This window comes from Thamnophis elegans, chromosome 8, assembly GCF_009769535.1.
Source record: "Thamnophis elegans isolate rThaEle1 chromosome 8, rThaEle1.pri, whole genome shotgun sequence".
Classification (NCBI taxonomy): domain Eukaryota; kingdom Metazoa; phylum Chordata; class Lepidosauria; order Squamata; family Colubridae; genus Thamnophis; species Thamnophis elegans.
Genome location: NC_045548.1, coordinates 43,349,300 through 43,369,205, shown reverse-complemented (window position 1 = coordinate 43,369,205; position 19,906 = coordinate 43,349,300). Strand labels below are relative to the sequence as shown.

General features: G+C 38.4%; 1 protein-coding gene and 1 long non-coding RNA gene across 2 annotated transcripts in view; one reads left to right on the top strand and one right to left on the bottom strand.

The window, feature by feature from the left end:
* Positions 1-3,915, top strand: part of LOC116512139 (cytochrome P450 7B1) — a 111,755-nt gene extending 107,840 nt beyond the window's left edge. Inside the window, exon 6 of the mRNA XM_032222440.1 lies at positions 2,451-3,915. Within this exon, the coding sequence (XP_032078331.1) occupies positions 2,451-2,738 (288 nt within the window). The 3' untranslated portion in view covers positions 2,739-3,915. The remainder of the gene's footprint in view (positions 1-2,450) is intronic.
* A 9,134-nt stretch (positions 3,916-13,049) lies between these two features.
* LOC116512140 lies at positions 13,050-17,110 on the bottom strand. Its single transcript, XR_004255823.1, has 2 exons — positions 16,826-17,110; positions 13,050-15,185 (listed from the first exon to the last, which is right to left on the bottom strand). It is a non-coding gene; the product is annotated as an uncharacterized LOC116512140 (long non-coding RNA).
* Positions 17,111-19,906: the final 2,796 nt, after the last annotated feature.

Genomic DNA, 19,906 nt, shown 5'->3' with positions numbered 1-19,906 from the left:
AACCAATTCCTCATGAGCACAACAAAGAAGGTGAGAAATACAATGGAACATATAAAATCTGCTTGGAAAAACAAGAGATTCTGAGCTGGTTTCACACAAAACCACAGTTGGTGTCAGTCTGTTTCTACAATGGTTGCAGTGGCACAGTGAAAGAATCACTTGTAGTCACAAAAGTGTGTTTCAGTTGTTTCAAAAGGAGACACCACTATCAAGGAAGCTCACATCAAAGTAAAAAGATAAGCAAACATTAACAAAATATTTAAAGTAAAGATAAACTAAACACCCACTGGAAATGCAGCCTTGATTATTTTTGAAAAAAAGGAGAAGAATCCATCTTCTCTAATGCAAAGCCAAGGAGCTACCATGAAGAAGCCCTGTGCCCTGGGAAGGGGGTGGGGACTCATGGTCATACAGAATAGATAAGCAGGTCCTCTCTGGATAACATGGTCTAATTAGGACCTCAATCTTAAAGAGCTTTAGGAACCCATTATAACTATAAAAGCTGAATTTAATAACTCTTTAATTTAGATGAGCAATGAGTACATACTTTTCAGAAACATCCATGGTACAGTTTTTACTAGCTGTACAAGATGTAGGCGTGGTTGCCTCATTCTATAGTAACTTAGGTTTTTGTATCATTTTCAAGGGCAACTCAAGCTCAGCAGTTCCACTTAATATAGACATGATTTTTTTCTTCCCAATGAACTGCTTCCAATCAGAGTTGGGGGGGAAAATGATAGTGCACGTTTCTGCCAATTTGAGATAGAAAGCCTACAAAAACTACAGTGGAAGTCTGATTCAGGCTTCGCACAATCTAAAACAAATCTCCCAATTGCCGCCTCCTTCAGCCCACAAAAAGATGAAAGCCAAATTCTTGGCTCTCTTATTTGCATAACCTGGTTTCCTGGCTGAATCACAGTTGAATCTGCTAGTGTACAGAATTTAAAAGATGGGCTTTCAGTAGGGATGAGGTGAGAGTGCACATAAGTGTGTATGAAGGACCATCTGTAAGTTGTGCTTTAATGCATTCACTCTGAAGTCCCTAGTCTGTATTCTTTAATGATTTCCTGGTTGCAACATACTTTAAACAGATGGGCCCTTTATCAATTACTAAAACTATAAACAAGGACAGTGTGCCCTTCTACTTTTGATTCCAATCATCCCAGATTTTCTGTATGAACATATTGCAAGGTTGCCTCAGTAATGCATGTTAATGCATTTAGACTTGTCTTCACAAGTTAGAAGACTTTCCAGCAAGGAATTCCTGATTCTGGAATAATTCTTAATCATTTAAGAAATGATTTAGAATGATCATTATTGTTGTGATTTGTGATAGTGGTGGTAATTACAATAACAATTGTTATTGTTTCTACAGAGCAGTAGTTGTCATGTTTATTTTGTTGTTGCATATCCCCCCCCCCTCAAAAAAAAACCAAGGTCACACCATGAGCAGTACCTACAATATGGCCTGGCTTCTGAGGGTTATGTAAAATTTAACAAGTAGGGAATTGAAATTGAAACTAGGAAATGGCACAGAGGAAAATGATAAGGTGGTGCTTAAGAAATATATTGTTCAGATTTAGAAAAAGAGAGGTGCCGGGCAACCCTGAACAACAGAAGCGAAGCACTAACCATACATACATACATACATACATACATACATACATACATACATACATACATACATACATACATACATATTGTTGTATTTGTAACAAAAAGGCAACAGTAAAAATATTGGGTTTCTGCCTGGATGTCTCTTGTGACGAGCCGAAGGACAGAGAATGGAAGTAGTGATCTTCTTCACACATTTGGGCAAACCAGGGGTTGTAAAAATCATATATATCTATATATCTATATCTATATATCTATATCTATATCTATATCATCTATATCATCTATATCTATATCTATATCTATATCTATATATCTATATATCTATACACACACACACACACACATATATTTAGTGTCACAACCCCTGGTATGCCCCAATTATGGGAGGAAGCTAATCAGCACAAATACCACACACACACACACACACACACACACACACACATATATTCTTTTATTATGTTTCTTGTAGTTTGTCTTAATATATAGTACTTCTTTTATTGCATTTCTTGTATACAATCTTCATGTTTCTGTATCATAAATATGGGAAAGCAGATGAATAGTAGATAATCCAATGTGTTTTAAATGAAAACCAGAAAGAAATGAAACCCCAGACGAAAAGGTATCGAAAGGTGTAAAGCATAGGAAACCTGCTCATAAAATAGGACACAGAGCTGTAGGGCCTGATTTGAGACAAGAGGACCACATTTGAGATTATGAAACAAATGTGGTCTTTCTTGCCTTCCAGAAGTATTAGGAACAAAAATAAATACGTTTTCCTGCTTCTTATGGCTTATAGCATCTGGGTGACCACTTACTTTTCATTTTTCTTCCAGACATATAAATTTGACCGCTATGTGGAGAACGGCAAGAAGAAAACAACCTTCCTCAAGCAAGGAAAGAAGCTGAAATATTTTCTAATGCCATTTGGTTCTGGCAGCAGCATGTGTCCAGGCAGATTCTTTGCAATGAATGAAATTAAACTCTTTGTGGTTTTAGCATTGGTTTATTTTGATATGGATATAATGGAAGACAAACAACTTGGACAGGGCAAGGATAGAATAGGCTTGGGTATTTTGCTGCCAGATTCTGACATTATTTTTCGTTATAAGCTTCGGTCTTAATACAGACCTCTGTTGCTTATATAACTATCTTGTTCAAATCAGTTCTGTCTTTTATCAAAGGTAATGGAGCATTTGCATTTATGGGTGTCTTTACAGGTTTACTGTACTTTCACTGTTATTAAGTGTTTTAAATATTATCATAGACTCTGCTTTTCTGTGCAAAAAAGAATGCGAGATAATCTATGTAAATTCTTTTTATGATACAAGTACTAGGATCTAAGGTCCCACAAGTAATTCTGACTCATCCATGGATCCATTGGTCTAAAGAAAATTTGAAACTATAACTAAAATCCTAAACATCTTTTCGGGAAGGTAAAATCTACTCATCCTAGTGACATGTAATTCAGAGGAAACAAATAGGGCTCACTTTTTCTGTTGATTCTGGAAAAATCCCAATAATAAGTATTACTTTTACTTGTATCCTTCTATTGCCAGCCTGAGGCATGGTAACAAGGATTTAATCTTTCATCCCTACATTCACACAGAAAACAAAATGTTAATAAAGTTAAATGCTTTTCCCTGCCAAGGTTCTTTTGTTTTGTAGCCAACAGTTTCCTTCTTCTAGGCTACTGCATTTGGCAAAAGTTGTGAAACTTGCTAAAAATATAAACAAACTCTGACAAACCCCTTTCCCATCCTCTTTATATATTCTCTATAACTGGTATGAAGAAGATGGGATATGCTCAAAAGACTCCTTTATATGGATTCTGCAATAAAGCAAGGCGGATTGAAAAATATGACCAAAACTGGGGAAAGTATTTGTCTTCATCTCACCAAGGCACTTTATTTTGCAGAGATGAAGAGATTCTGCTCATCATGGAAAGAAGGAACACAATTCTCTCTGATGCACTTATGATGCTTCAACACTTTGACCACCAGTTCCATAACCAGAATTGGTTCTGCATATATTTGCTCCTCCCCCCCCCCCCATTTCAATCCTTCAATCCTGCCAAATTCTCAGAGACTCCCTGGACAAGTCCCTGCAGTTTACTTGGCAAGGTTTTTTCAGAAATAATTTGTGATTGTTTTCCTCTGATGGCGGAGAGGCAGTGACTGACTGAAAGTCATCCAGCTGGCTTTGTGCCTCACCTGGGGTTAGGACTCATAGTCTCCTGATTTCTAGCCTGATGCCCTAACCACTACACCAAACTGTCCCTATACATGCAGTTTTTCTTTCCTAGAAACAGGATATGTCAGCTTAAAAAGCAACTTCACAGAAATATTTTGTCCAAAACATTGTACAGCTCTAAATACATTATCTGCAATGTACCATAATTTATGAAGCATTGATTAATTAGATAAGCTACCTACAGCTGTGTGAAAAAGTCCTGCACACTTTCAGTTTTAAGCTGTATTTACATGTTTAATTAACTTTTCGCCCATAGAAACCACACAAAATTAGTACTTTGATGAAAATTTCTGTAGTCGGATTGAGATACATAATTTTTATTAATATAACTAAAGTCTTTTTAAAGTTTTGAGTGAGTTTATGTGCTAAAACAAACACAATTTGAATTTTCGAGAATGTTAGGATCGAAAGTAGCCAATCAGCACCAATCTTTGGCTGACCAATCAAAATGCACAGAGGCTTAATCTATGAACCAATCAATGTTGTCATACTCTCTGACTATAAATATGCATGAAAAGCATTGAGAAATTTAATTTAGTAAAAAAAAAAACCAGATTGGAGAACTAGAGGAAACAATGGAATTAAAGGTAACTAAAAAAATTAAGTATTTAGGGATCTGGCTGTCTGCGAAGTGCTCTTCCATAAAAGAAGACAACTATGATAAGTTGTTACAGAATACCCAAAAGGACTTAAAAACCTGGTCAAAACTACAACTATCACTGATGGGAAGAGTCGCAGTAATTAAAATGAATGTTCTCCCAAAAATCCTCTACCTATTTCAAACGGCACCGGTTAAGCTAGGGGAAAAATTTTATAATGATTTGGACAAAATGATTCGTAACTTTATATGGAATGGTAAAAAGCCCAGAATAAAATATATGCACCTGCAGGATAAAAGAACTCAAGGGGGAATGGGATTACCGGAATGGAAAACATATCATCAAGCAGCAACAACTATGTGGATAAAAGAATGGGTAATGTTAGCTAATAAAAGAATCTTAACAATAGAGGGCCACGACCTGCAATACGGGTGGCACAACTACTTATGGTGCGAGGGAAATAAAATCCACAATTATTTTAGTAGTCACCATTTAAGGGGGGTATTGATTAAGGACTGGCTCGAAATTAGAAGGAGATACTATACGCAACTACCTAAATGGATATCTCCGACGGAAGCCCTGATATACCCGAATTTGATAAACTTGGATAAAATTGTTACCTACCAACAGTTGCTAGACGACCAAAACAAACTAAACCCCAGGGAAAATTTGGCTGATAAGGGAATAAACATCGATTGGTGGCCATATCTTCAAATTCAAAACAAACATAAATTCGATCTAGCACAACCTGGCTTCCAGAACAAGAACCAGGAATTAGATAAAATTTTAATTGGACCAGATGAGAAATTAATTTCAAAAATATACAACTGCTTACTGATTCGAAAAACGGAAGCAGAAAGAGTAAAAGAAGTCATGGTAACCTGGGCCCAAAACATCGGCCACTCAATAGATCTAGACGACTGGGAAAGAGTCTGGGAATGGAATCTAAAATTGACAAAGTCGACGGCCTATAAAGAAAATATATATAAAATGTTCTACCGCTGGCATCTTCCACCGACAAGACTGGCGAAAATGTCTTCAAAAGTTTCAGCCATATGCTGGAAATGTAAAACGGTGCTGGGCACGTACTACCATATGTGGTGGACGTGTCCGGTAGCCAAAGCATATTGGAAGCAAATACTAGGATGGCTGAATGGAATCCTGTCAATTAAACTATGCTTTAAGCCGGAAACTTTCTTATTAGGAATAATAGATCAAAAAATTTGCAAATCTGACCAATACCTCCTAGTCCATATTCTGACAGCGTCAAGGATTGTTTACGCACAGTGCTGGAAGAGTGAAAATGCCCCCACCAACACTATGGTGATGAATAAAATTTTAGAACTAGCAGAAATGAACAGACTGACGATGCGAATTAATGACAAAGAAGACACAGACTTTTATACAGTCTGGGAGAAGCTATACAAATGGCTTGATGAGTCAGTGAAGACCTAGACATAAAAAGAGATAGCTAACTAACCTATCACGATTAAACCAATAACTCAAATGAACAATATACAACAACTGAGAGATAAACGAAAGGAGAAATGTATCAGGGGCGAGAACCCACCGTCGAGCAATTTTGTCACGCTACAATGCTGGGAAAACTTTAAAAAGCTGATAGGAAATTCGCTATAATTACCTGCATGAAATTAGTGATCAAACTTCATTTTAGATGAGGCGAGAAGACGTATAATCCTTGCCTCTTCAAGCAAGGAAAGGGAAAGAGAACCAGATTGTCCTCAGCAGAGGAAAATACGCAAATGTAACAAAGGTTAGAAGGGAGGGAAGGAGGATAGTAGGGAAGTCTGGATGGAGAGGAGAAAGGAGAGGAATAGGAAAGGCAGAAGAAGGGGGGAAGAAAGAGGAGGAAGAGAAAGAAGAGAAGGGAAAGAAGGTGGGAAGAAAGAAGGAGAGAAGAAAGAGAAGAAACTGGGGGAGGAAGGAGGGAGGGAAGAAGAGAGGGTAGTAAAGAGGGAAAGAGGGAGGGAAAGAAAGAGAGAAGGAGAGTTGAAAGGAAGGAGGGAAGGAGGGAGGAAAGGAGGGAGATTAAGAGAAAAGGAAGGAGGAGGGAAAGAGGCAGGGAAGGAGGGAAGGTATGTGTGAAGGAGGGGGGGAGCGAGGGAGGGAAAGGAGGGGGAAGGAAAGGAGAAAAGGAGAAAAGAAAGGAGGGAAGGCAGGGGAGAAGGAAGTAAGGGGGGAGGGAAGAAAAGAGGGAGGGAAAGATACCTAACCTTTGATGTTTATAATGATTTGATAGTATGGGAATATCTCGAAATGTAGTTGTATTGTTTTGTTACAAGTTATGGATGTTGTATTTTCTTTTTACCAATAAAATCTATAAAAAAAAAAAAAAAGAGAGAAATTTAATTTAGCTCTGGCTGCGGGCAAGGATAAAGGCCTTTGCTTTCACCAGTACTGAGCAGCGACATCCCATCATTGTGCTTCATAAAGAGGGTTACTCCTGTACAGAAATAGCGAAGAGAGTGAAATGCCATCACATCAGAGTGAGCAGAGTGGTTGAAAAATACCAAATAACTGGTTCAGTTGTCTACAAAACGGCAAGATCAGCCTCTGCAATGCATTTCGATGGCTGACAGAAAGCTCACCTCACGTCAGATTTTAAGAATTTGGGGTGAAACATGATGTAAAAGTGTGCACAAGCACAGTGCATCGCAGACTGCTTGCTCAAAGGCTGCAGGGCTTGAAGTAAATCTTTGCTCACAGACTCTCACCGCTCTTGTCGACATGTGTGGGCCAAGAAGTACACCAAGTAGGCCAACGAACAGTGGGCCAAGGTCATCTTCAGTGACAAGAGCAATTTCTATTTGACTGGGAATCAGTGCAATAAGTTATGTCAGAAGATTTCCAGCTGAAGAATTTAGGCAGTACTGCCTGAATCTGTCTGTGAAGCATCCATTGCACGTGATGATCTGGGACTGTATCGCTGCTTCTGGTATTGGGTCAGATACAAATCTTGCAGGGAATTATGGATTCCAAGCGGTATGTTGAAGTCCTGGGAAAACCCATGCTTCCTCAGCAACTTGTAGGGAAGGACTTTTACTTCCAGGATGACAACACTCCTTGTCATGAGCCAAATCCATCCAGCAGTGGATGAAGAAGCATGGTGTTCGACTCCTGGATTGGCCAGCTCAGAGCCTGGATTTGAACCCAGTTGAGAATTTGTGGGCCAAGATTGGTTACAAAATAAGCAAGAAGCATCCGAAGACCAAGCAGGAGCCAATTGAATCCATTATTGCAGCCTGACACCACATTGTCACCAAAGATCACATGCAAAGGCTTATACAGTTTATGCCGAAGCGATGCCGCCTGATGATAAGCAATAAGGGCCCTTTTCGGGGCCACAAACAATAAAAATGTTAACAAAACACTAGCATCGGCCTTAGTAATGCAACACATATGTCACTGGGTATGCAACAGTTAATCTGTTTTCATAGTCGTTGTAAGTGTGCATTGTAAGCATGCAAGAAAATTCACAATCCCCATCCAAACAGCACCAAGTTGCAAAAAACTTATGCTTTTCACTTAAAAACCACCAGTATTTATTTAAATATAACAATATTTGCATAGCAGTTAGCATAAAATATCATAAAATCAATGGCCTATCTCAAAAAGTTCGTAAACCGTAAAGCGTGTAGGACATTTTCACACAGCTGCATCTGTGCTATTGGTACTCATACATGGGAGGAAATAATCTTTTTTTTAATTAATCTGTCAGATTTATTCTAGGTGGTGATGGTGCATACTCTTTGAGCCAATGCATTGCATAGTCAGTTGAAGCTCAAAAACTAGTTATTTTTTTACAGAATGATAAACAAAAGTAACATTATTACAATGTTGTACAGACATGCTTTCAGAAATGTGAACTGTCAATCATACCGTGTACAGTTGTGAAGATTTCTCCTTTGGCAACCTTATGATATTAACGGTGAGGCAAATTAAAAGCAGGTTATTTGTTTAAAACATGGCTTGCATTTTCATTCAAGTTGTGATTTTACATTTTGAAATTGTAAATATTGTGTGTTGAATGATAAAAATGTAATGGCGCTTTGTTAAATAGGACAGAGACACATACGCCAGAATAATCACTGCTCTATAGCTGATGTGTCTCTCTGGCAGGCAACACTTGTAAATGTACAATTGAGACCTATGAAAGGGTACAGTTGGCTGCTACCTGATGCTCAAACTTTCACCAGATATAGGAATGGGGGGGAAAGGTAACCGAGAGGCTATGTCCAAACCCTGCACTACACTATAGACGATGGATCTTCAAACAGACTTTTCTGCAATGTCTATAACAAAGTCGTGTTCGAAAGTCGTGTTGTTGGGTTTTTTTTTCAACTGGAACTAATAAGTTGGTGCAAATTCTTGCATCCCATCTCCCCACACTTCTTTAAAATAATTCCCTGGTTTGGCTTTTCCTCAGCAAAGCTACTCATGACCAAGTAGCATCATTCTTCTAGAATCGACAGGATAAAATAATACAAAATATTAATGAAAATGATTAAGGGGATCCTTCTTCCTAGTTTTAAACCCAGGCCCCGCTCACCCTTAACCACGACACAGCCATATCCTCACAACATCATTGTGAATTTCCCCTTACTCTATGCCCAGAAACTAAGTGATACTTAGATACACTGGAATAAAACTAGTATTTTCCTTTTTAAGGTGACATTCTTCCATCATAACTTTAATGTGTGTAAAATTTATAATTTTTTACTATAATAATATGCGATATTATCTTGGAACTGTGGTCAGCTAGAATCTCCCTAAGATGGCATCCTCAGCAGAGGGTTTTTTTGCCCAAAATAAGACAGCTGGTTTTGTTGCTGTTGTTTGAGGATGCCTGAGTCAGAGGGTAGAGTCTCTATCTTTTCCTTTCCAGCTGCCTACTGTTTTAAGAACTCCTGGGTTTTAACAGCACATTTTGATTTTTTTTTCTTTTCCTTTTGATTTTTACTTTCAAATATTAAATCAATTGGTTAAATGCTGATCTAATTTAACCCCCTACTGAATCTTAAAAGGTTTTATTTATGTTCTTTTTATTGTTTTATTAGCTGTTGTACATTACTTTCTTCCTTTTCCATATGGAAGACTCAGCAAGCTTTGGATAGTGAGTGTGTGTGTGTGTGAGTGTGTGTGTGTGGATGTATGTATGTGTGTAGATATAGATATAGATAGATAGATAGATGATTGATAGATAGATAGATAGATAGATAGATAGATAGATATAGATATATAGATATAGATAAGATATATAGATATAGATATAGATATAGATATAGATATAGATATAGATATAGATATAGATATAGATATAGAGATAGAGATAGAGATAGAGATAGAGATAGAGATAGAGATAGAGATAGAGATAGAGATAGAGATAGAGATAGAGATAGAGAGATAGAGATAGAGATAGAGATAGAGATAGAGATAGAGATATAGAGATATAGAGATATATAGATAGATAGATATTTTCTGACAGAATGCTCTCTTGCTGAAAGTTCTTCTCAATGTTTTTTGAGGCTAATCTGTTATGGTGCTTTTCCTGTCTTTGAGAGCAGCTGTTTATGACTAGCTGTAAAAGTGTAAGCTGTAAAAGTTTAACTGCTAAGTATTTTGGACTATATCAAAATAGTCAAAATGCACACAATATATCAAGACAAAGTTTACTGGGTAAGCTGGGCAGAAAGGATACTTTTCAATTTACAAGTTCAACTTAAAAATTTGGATTAAAAGCTTGATAAAGTAACAATGGTTTTAGAAATTAGTAACCAGGTGCAAATAACAGTGCTAAAACAAGATTTACAATTAGACAGATTAGAATGTAATTTGATGCTGGCGGATCTGAAAGATAAGGTGGATTTAGGAAATGCAAGTTGGTTAGAGGACTCCAAGAAATTTATGGATAGTAAAGACTCAAAATTGATCAGTGATGAACTTGACTTTTTGAGGGAGATTGGGGAACAGATTTATTATACTCAATCAAGAAACAAATGTTAAGAGGTGTTATGTTACAATTTACAGGAGACTGTTTTGTACAACAAATGCTATGAGATATACACAACAGAGACTTCTGACTTAGGGAAAAATCCAACTGCTAGATAACATCCCAATTAATATCTTAAGGGAAAGTCTTATTATTAAGAATCAGTTAAGAATATTTGATCCTGGACAAATCAGAGACACCAACTGTGATGAAATATGGTAGACCAGAAGCCATTGTTGACTTTCTGCAAGTGAAATACAATAAATGGATTGTTAAGAGAAGGTTTTGAAGTTTAATTTAGCTGTTGGTTTTACCTGTTAACTATGTTTCCATACAGTAGATAAATATCAGGCAAAGTGGGTTAAACAGTGCTGTAGAAATGTATAAATTGTGTGCCTTCTTTGCAAGGAAGAAACAATTATTTTTGAAATTATGCACTTTTTGAGGGTAGTCTTGTTTAGCTTTGTTTTGTTTTTTTGTTTTTTCCTCTTTTTTTGGCGTTTGCATTTTAATATTTTGAAAAAAATAAAAAAGAGAACCAGGGAAATATGGCCAGTTGAACTATTGTATATCAGAGTTGTGCTTTGGATATGTTGAAAAGTGTTGGTGCACTCTCATCCCACTGGTTATTAGCCCACTTCTTTTCCCGCTGATTGTTGGCCTAATTTTTGGTTGATTGTTCTCACCATTAGCACTTGGCTTTCTCCACTTCTTTCATGCCCATCAACATCCTTCTTTTCTGTTCTGGATATCAATTTCTCTCCAGGCTTCCTAAAAGGAAAAAAGGAGAGCAGACCCCAACTATTTTATAAGCAGAAGAAAAGAGAGTATGTTTCCCCCCACCCCTTAATCTGTTCTAACAGTATTCTGAAATGGAACTTTATTTTAGTTGGCTACAATCCTGCTTTTCCTGTTTGTAGTGTCCAAGGAATAATGAGTGAAACTGAACTTGGGGTTAACTTGCTTGCCTTTTTATTTGTAATTTCTCTATATTTGTCATTTTCAAACACCTGCTTCCTCTTCTATCCATAAGTGGAAATAAGAAACCTAGTAGCTCAGGAACCAGTTAGTTTCATTCACCACAGTTTATACCCTGTTTCCCTGAAACTAAGACCTCCCCAGATAATAAGCCTAATTGGGCTTTTGCATGCATGCGCATAAGCACTCCCCTGAAAATAAGCCCTCCCCCCCAAATATTGCAACACAGCAGCAGCCATGAGGTGACCATGCTCACCACCTGCTGCACCTCAAAAATAATAAAACCTTCCCAAAAATAAGCCCAAGTGCTTGTTTTGGAGTTCAAAAGAAAATAAGTCCCTGTCTTATTTTTGGGGAAACACAGTAGCAGAATTAAAATATTTAAAAGACACAACCTATTACTTAAAACTAAATTCTGGTCAAGAAGGAGGCTGAAGAGGAAAGTTCCAGGAACAGAAAAAATGGCTTTTTTCAAGGGAACGTTTTTGGCCTTAAATCTATAAATGGACTTAAGAAGTACTCACAGAATCCTAGAGCTCCACCAACAGAGGTTAAAAACTCTGCTTTGTGAGACTGGCAAGTTGCACAAACATAGGACCTGCTTGTCTTCTGTCTGGCATCCATACATTTCTTTATTTCGCATTTTTAAAACCTGGAAGATACAGTCTCTAGAAATGTAGGAGAGGGTAGACAAACCAGCTTCGAGAAAAAAGGCAGTGAGCTGAAATCCTAGACCTGCTCCTTTTGCTATAGTGCCCTGATTTATGTATACTTTTTCATTCAGAACTACCGTAAGATGTCTTAAGACAAATCAGTTTCCCCTCTGACAAACATGCACTCAGAAACCATTACAAGATTGTTTGGCAATGTCTTAGAAGGGCACAAAATTCTAGTTTCTAATCCTATTCTAGTTTTTAAAGTGATAGTTGATTTTTTTTAATTGTATCATGACAAAATAGTGCAATTAAATATTTTTCCTAAAATATATTTACAAATCTAATAGGGTTTTTTTAAAACACTAATGCACTTCTTAATTCCAATTAATTATCCCACTGCTTCTTATTAGCCGTCTAGTTTGTATAACAATAATAATGTACACAATTTTAGAAAAATATCAGAATTTCTAAAACAAAATGCATGGTGAAAAAAACCTGCTTGGTGAGCACAATGAAAACTTCAGTTTGATCTTCCCATTAAGATCCCATTCTAGCTATAATCTTTAATTGATAAGTGTAAAACTGTCCTGGTCACAATGATTAGTTATGAAGAGAAGGAAGGAAGAGCCAAGGTGACGCAGTGGTTAAATGCAGCACTGCAGGCTACTTCAGCTGACTGCAGTTCTGCAGTTCAGCTGTTCAAATCTCACTGGCTCAAGGTTGACTCAGCCTTCCATCCTTCCGAGGTGGGTAAAATGAGGACCCGGATTGTTGGGGGCAATATGCTGACTCTGTAAACCGCTTAGAGAGGGCTGAAAGCCCTATGAAGCGGTATATAAGTCTAACTGCTATTGCTATTGCTATTGCTATTGCTATTGCTAAGGGAGACTGACTTGTTAACTCTGTTTTTTAAATGCTATCAGCTATATTATTCTGAATAGAATTCAATACAATGCATTTCTTCTGAGAATATGATTCTGGAGGATTGTTCAGTAGCTCTTTTTTTATACATACATACATACATACATACGGACGGACGGACGGAGGGAGGGAGGGAGGGAGGGAGAGTGGGAGAGGCCAAGCCAAGACAGTTGAGGTAGTGGTTACAGCATCAAACCAGAAACTGAGACCATGAGTTATTTCCAACCTTAAGTACAAAGTCAGCTGTGACTGTGTAACCTTGTGTCAGTTCCTTTTTTTCAGTCCTAGGAAAGAGGCAAATTGCAAATTACTTTTGAAAAGCTTAGAAAACTAAAAGGCCTGTCCAGATAGTTACTGAATGCAAGGGAAAAATGGTTGCATATAAAGAATATCTGTGTTCAATTGTTGAAATAAATACACAACTTTTGGGCTATGTCATCCACATGCAAATAATTCCTTATTCTATTCCTCTTATCACTTCAAATTCAAGTGAAACATTGGAAGAGATGTTCAACTTGTTGCTGAGTTGTTTTTTAAACTTGACATTTTGTCTTTACGTACTTTTTGACACATTTTATCCTGTTTGCTTTATTCTGCTTCTCTAATTTTATGTTTTTAAATTTGCATATGGATTTATGGCATGTACCCATATAAAAATGCTAACTGATCATTCTAAACCCCCTTGGAATTATTTGTTTGTAAAAAAAATGTACTTAAAAAACTATTGCTAGGGAGGAGCACCGTATATGGGATTAAAAATCCAGATAAATCACCTACTTTGCCTCTTGTATAGTGTTTCCCAATGATCACATATTGGACAACAATTGTAGTTGTTATCTAAGACTTTCTGATATACTGTTAATATATTTAAGAAATTTCAAAATTAACCAACAACTTACAGTTCCAACTAAGCAATAACTTACAATTTCAATGAACATATTGATGATGATGTCCCCAAGCTAATTCACTCTGGAGTCCTTGGATTACAAAGTCAATCACTGAAATAGAAGTGGCCCATGAGGAATTACAAATCTAGTCATGGTCAGATGATTAGCAGCTTCTTCTAGGCCTAGTGTCTTTGGACCAGGCACTGTCTCTCAGCCCAAGTTACATCAAGAGATCATTTTTGCAAGAATAGTTTTGGAAGAGTTATACTAAACATATCACCTAAAGGTCCATGAAGAAAATGTACAAATCTAATAAACTGTTCTTCATCACACTTTGAAGTCATGTAGCCATATTATTATCACTGAGGGGTGCTAGATGATGACAAAGGAAAAACCTATTGCATAACTTTATAACAATAGGAACATTGACCAATATTTTGAAAGCTAGTAAATGTTGACTATTTTATTAACCTCAAACATTAATATTACATTAAAATGTCAACTGCTGGTGAATTCTTAATAACTGTTTTGTTTGCTCTTAAACCACATATGGTAGAAATCCTCGTTAGTATCAGCTAATAATAGGAAAAACTGATATTTTCCTGAAACAATACCCATATGAATAATTACATATGACATGGAGGTAAAGATCATTTAATTTTCATTTCAAGATAATCATAAGCATACATATTTCAAATATCTCAATGTCTTCAAAAATCACATGGTATACAATATTCATATTGGGAACAGGAAACATCCTGGTTAAAGATTTTCCCTGTAATCATGAGGTTTCAGATTATTTATCAAATGTATCATAGGGTACAAAGCTTTTGTATTTCTCTCTGTAAACTTCTGGTAAGGTACTCATTAATTTGTGAAAAGATAGATTTAAAACAATGAAAACATAATTAGGTACCTATGTTTTTAAATTATATCCATTTATTATCAAGAGTAATTAAATCTATTATGTTTAGATATTAATGTAGTGTTCTAAATTGTGATCTATTTGTACCTGTATAATTTTGTATGATAAGAATAATATATTTGAATTATAATTCAAAATCTGGGTATATTAAAGATATATTGCTGGAAACAATAAAGTTGATCGGCAAATTTGTGTATTTGTTTTATAAATAAGATATACTTGCCTTGTTGAAATGCTTTGTAAAATGCACATTATCTGTTATGGGTTAGTAAATAAATGGCTATCACTGAAGAATGCGTTCACCACTTGCTCTTATCAGCTGTTTGAATATATTGTATTAATCTGGAGGAGGCAGGAAGTCAATATTTCTGTTATTTCTTGCCCTGTGACTTACTCTAGCACTTATTCAACATTACCCATGCTCAAACCAATTTCTCCAATTGATTTATATAAATAAGTAGAACGATAAGTTGTCTGGCTGTTTTTTATAATATCCTACAAAAATGTTTCTTGAGATTTCGGGTCCTCATATAGACGCACTGATTCAGATGAAAGACAACTTGCTTATAATTTACCCTGTTGTTTTAGCTAATAATTAAGGATATAAATAAATTGTATTCTTTGATAGATGATGTATTCTTTGATAGATAGATAATATACATCTCAAAAGTGCAGTTCATACACATATTCCAATTATTTAAGATTTGACTTTCAAGTATGATCCTATGATCTTCATGCCAAACTAGACGGCAGTGATAAGGCCATAGATCAGTCATTTTTAGATGCAGGACATTTTTATACAGTAATGTAGAAAAAGCAATGCTGCCTGCCAAAATGCTGTCACTTAATGAATATGTATAAACATATCAGTGAAAAGTGGGTGAATTAAAGGCAGTAAAAATAGGAAATGTTTGCTGAAAGCAATGCAAACAGAAATGCCTTCTTGTTAAATTCTTCGAATACAAATTTTAAAGATTGTCTTAAATTTCTTGCTGGTTTACAGGCATTATTTTTTTTCTTCCAAAAATTAAGTTAGCCTCAAGGAATCTCATTCCCAAGTAAATGAACACAGAAGTGAATGTAAAAAGAAACTATTAAAAAAAACCCTGTTCATTAGTTACATAAAGCACTATTTTACTTACACTATTTTCTCCAACTACCATTTCAAATTATTCACCCTTCGAAGTTCTTATGTTTCCCTCTCTCCGTGTGTGTGTGTGTGTGTGTGTGTGTGTGTGTGCGCGTGTGTGCGTGTGTGTGTGTGTGTGTGTGCGTGTGTGTATTTAAAATGCAGGAATAAAAATGCTCCTAACACACCACAACTTTAAAGGCTATTTTTTGTTTGTACATCTCTTGCTTCCTGCTGAACAGGCAAGGGCAATTTTCAAATCTCTCTGACGGGAGATTTTAACCCCTTTCGAGTCAAGGCGTTCCTAATCGAACGCTCAGCCCAATAGGGAACGCTTTCTCTTACCAGCAGACTGCAAGGGAGGGAGAGGGGTGGCTCCCCACCCCCCAGGAAATGCTTTCAAATACATTAGTAAACGCTACCAATCTGCCACAGTTCCGTATGATCAGGAAACAGGCACTAACAGTTAAATTCAACGCGACCCATTTTGGCCCCCAAATCTGGGAACTAATTAACCCTTAGGATACGACGCAGTAGGACGCGGCTTTTGACTCGGGGTTCAGAAGCGCTGGTGAAAAGGCGCGAGAAGCTTTGGAAGAAGGAAGTTTTCAACCACAGCCTTACAGAACTAGAGGCGGCTGCGAAATCCCTTTTGAACCGGGCGAGGACCGCTTGCATTGGAAGCCAGAGACTGCCTCGGTTCCGTTGGCTTTCGAAGCTCTTTCTCTTGAAATCAGCCTCACTCCTCCTCCTCCCCCTCCTCCTCCTATAAGTAGGCGCCCGCGAGGAGAGGCATTTCTCCTCTGTAAACCTATCGGTACCTGGTTGGGGGCGAAGACTTCCCTACACTCACCCCGAAAGTAAAGAGGACACTTGGATCGCCCTGTAGAGAAAAAGAAACCTGCCCTGCCTCGGCGATCACTTGGCTTTGGGAAGAAAAGCTGAAGCGAAGCTTGTAAGAAGTTTGGCGAAGCGGAGCAACTCCGAGCGGGTTTCCTAGGCTGCGGCCCTTGGCTTAACCTGGGAGAAGGGGGCGGAGTCACGGCGCCCGGATACAATAAGAATCTCCCGAGCCTGGCGGGACCGAAAGGGTGGCTCTAGTTGCGTTCCAAGGGGCGGGAAAAAGAAGCTTTGCGGCGGCCTCATTGGAGGAGGGAAGGCAGGAACGAAGGCGAGGCCGAAGGGACTCTTCGAATCTCTGGGCAATTAGCGCCGGCGGCACGGGAGACGGAGTGCGAGGGTGGAGGGGGCGTCCGTCGCTAATCCGCAGAACAGGCGGATTCCTCTTCCCCGCAGAATCACGAGGATGTGGCCCACTTGAAAACGTGGAAAGCGATTATATTTTTAATTTTTTTCAAAAAAAATCACAGCATAGCCTCCAACCGTTCTCTCTTCCTTGTGTTCAACCGTACAATAAATGTAACTCTAGACACATAATGATTTACAGAGCGCGTCCTGGCTGTTTGATTAGAAGGTCATTTAAAGTCAAGTCATGCCCATGGAAATGGCCCAATTGCAAAAGAACTAGAACTTTTAAGAACATCTCGGTCTTCGGGTATTACATCTCCCATCTCCTACCCATCTCACTTTTCCTATGGTTGAATCGACTTTGCCGATTCTGCAAACTTTTGAGCACGTGCCTAATTCCCTGTAACAATTTTTTTAAAAAAATAATAATAAAATAAGTACGTTTTGGCCTTTACTGCTCTCTCTTAATTACACGTAGAGGTAGTTTCTACACGTCCTCTTCTCTTCTGTTTCTCTTCCCCTTCTAATCCTAAATCACTTCTTCATTAAAGATTTTTAATAAGAAAAATCACTTGACCGCTCGTCATTATCTCATCCCTTCCGTGCACACAAGTTCACTTACCCATCCTTTCATTTATTCACTTACTCATTCCAGCAGATCCGCCGCAACTGACTGCTAGCAGGGATGTGAACACTCATAATTATTTGTCAAAGTCTGCAAAGTGTATTATCCTTTTTCTACTGGTAATTAGTTACCATAGCATCTAATACGTAAATGTGCCCAGAGCACACCATTAACAGTTAAACGGAGGATTCAATTTAACACATGATTATATCTTTCATAAGTCATTACATTGGGAAAGTCAATGTCACTCATGCTGGGACAATCGCGGGATTAGAACTAGGGCGAGCGGGAGAGAGACTGGGGGGAGCAGACAAGAAAGGGAGCGAGCTCGCCTTGGCAGCCAAGGTGAAAAGGGAAGGGGGGTATGTCGGGACGGGATGGGCGTCCCTAGTTTGGCGGGTTGGCTTCAATAAAACCGAGGCTCTTGAAGGGGAATCTTCATTTCTGATGAAGTGATCCGTCAAATAAGGCAGAGGAGGGGGAAGGGGTGGTATGCATGGCGGCGGGCGAAGAGGGGGGAAACAAGATCAGCTGCTCCTCTCACGTCTGGAGCCCGGCTCAGGGATTGCGGATGGGTCCTTGATAGTTAGCTTTGTAATAGGAGCGGTTGATTTAAAACACCCAAGTCGCTATCACTGTCTCACATTCTACATAGGGATTTAAAGCGCCAGTAATTACAGAAGGCAAAGGGGAAAGAGCCTCGAACCGGGCTTTGAGAAAGAGGTCAGAAACTTTCTTCTTCCCGGTTTTCTTCCCCTTCAACCCGCAGGCAGTCATATTTTTAATCCCTCCCCCATAATTTCCAAGAGGAAGTGAAAGTTGAAAAGGAACAACCGGGTCTCCAGCACATCTGAAACTTTCGACCGGACTAGAGGTTGGTGGCATATTTCTTATCTCAGCTGACAATTGTCACCACTCTGAGCTCCGCTGTCGTAAAAAACAACAACTAGCAGACAAGTCCTTTGAGTATTTAGCGGAAAGGAGAGAGGAAAAGAAAGGCAAAGGAATGAGAAACCCTCGCTGAGCTGATGAAAAACCAGCTTCTCTTGTTCCAGTAGTTCTTGAACTTTTGCTGCTGCTGCTGCTGCAAAAAAAAAACCAAAAACCGACCTGAACCGAAAGGACCGAGAAGAGGGGGAATGGAGAGAAAATACAAATGTGGTTTATCCCAAAAATGACGGCTCTGTTCAACAGCATCCCAGAAAAAAAGAAAAGGCTCAAGCCCTAAGGGACTCTTCTGGTCCTCGCAATCTAAACTCAGCGGAGCCGTAAACTAAGGAAAACTCGTGATCCGGTGCTGCCACAGTTAGTTTTTTCCTCGTGTATTGTGAGAGGAGAAAGTTGCTTTCTAAAACTGATAACGCCACCCGTTTCTAACCCCAAAACCTGGTTCTGAAAGGAGGCAACGTTCGAAAGAGAATAGCTGTACCAAAAAAAGCGGAATGCTTTGGCTTCAACAAGATGCTATTCGATAAATGTTTCCTGCCCGCTAACCTCTTGTCAGTTTTGCCCTTTCTTAAGCCTTTCGCTCCATTCTCTCCTCTCCCCCCCCCCCCACAGCTAGAACCGAGGGGTCTGCTCGTCTTTGAGGGAATCCTTTTCCTACTGGGGGGAATCCAGAAGATTTAAATCTGCCCACGTCTGTCCTGTGTGGGTATGTCTGGTGGTCGAAGGAGCAAGCAGGCTTTCGGCTGCGTTTGATTCCTAATCAGGATGATGGACAGCAGGAACAGAACAATACAAACTAATGGCTGTTCTGCTGATCACTTTACCCCTTGATTAAAGACACCCAATTACGGCGCAGAACAGTGTCGTAATTATGTTCCTTAATCACATCCAGGAGGTCTAATTGCCTTAACGACGTGTTTCATTAAATGAATTTAGGTATTATAGTCGACAGTTTTCATACACAGTTGTTTTCAAATTAACATAATATTAGACATCGTCATGGAAATTGTTTTAATAATCATAATCAGACGCACCAAGGCTTTGTCTGGTAAATATTGAGAGACGGTTTCTCCTGACGCCTAAGGGTGAGTTGTTCACCCTTGTCTGGCTACT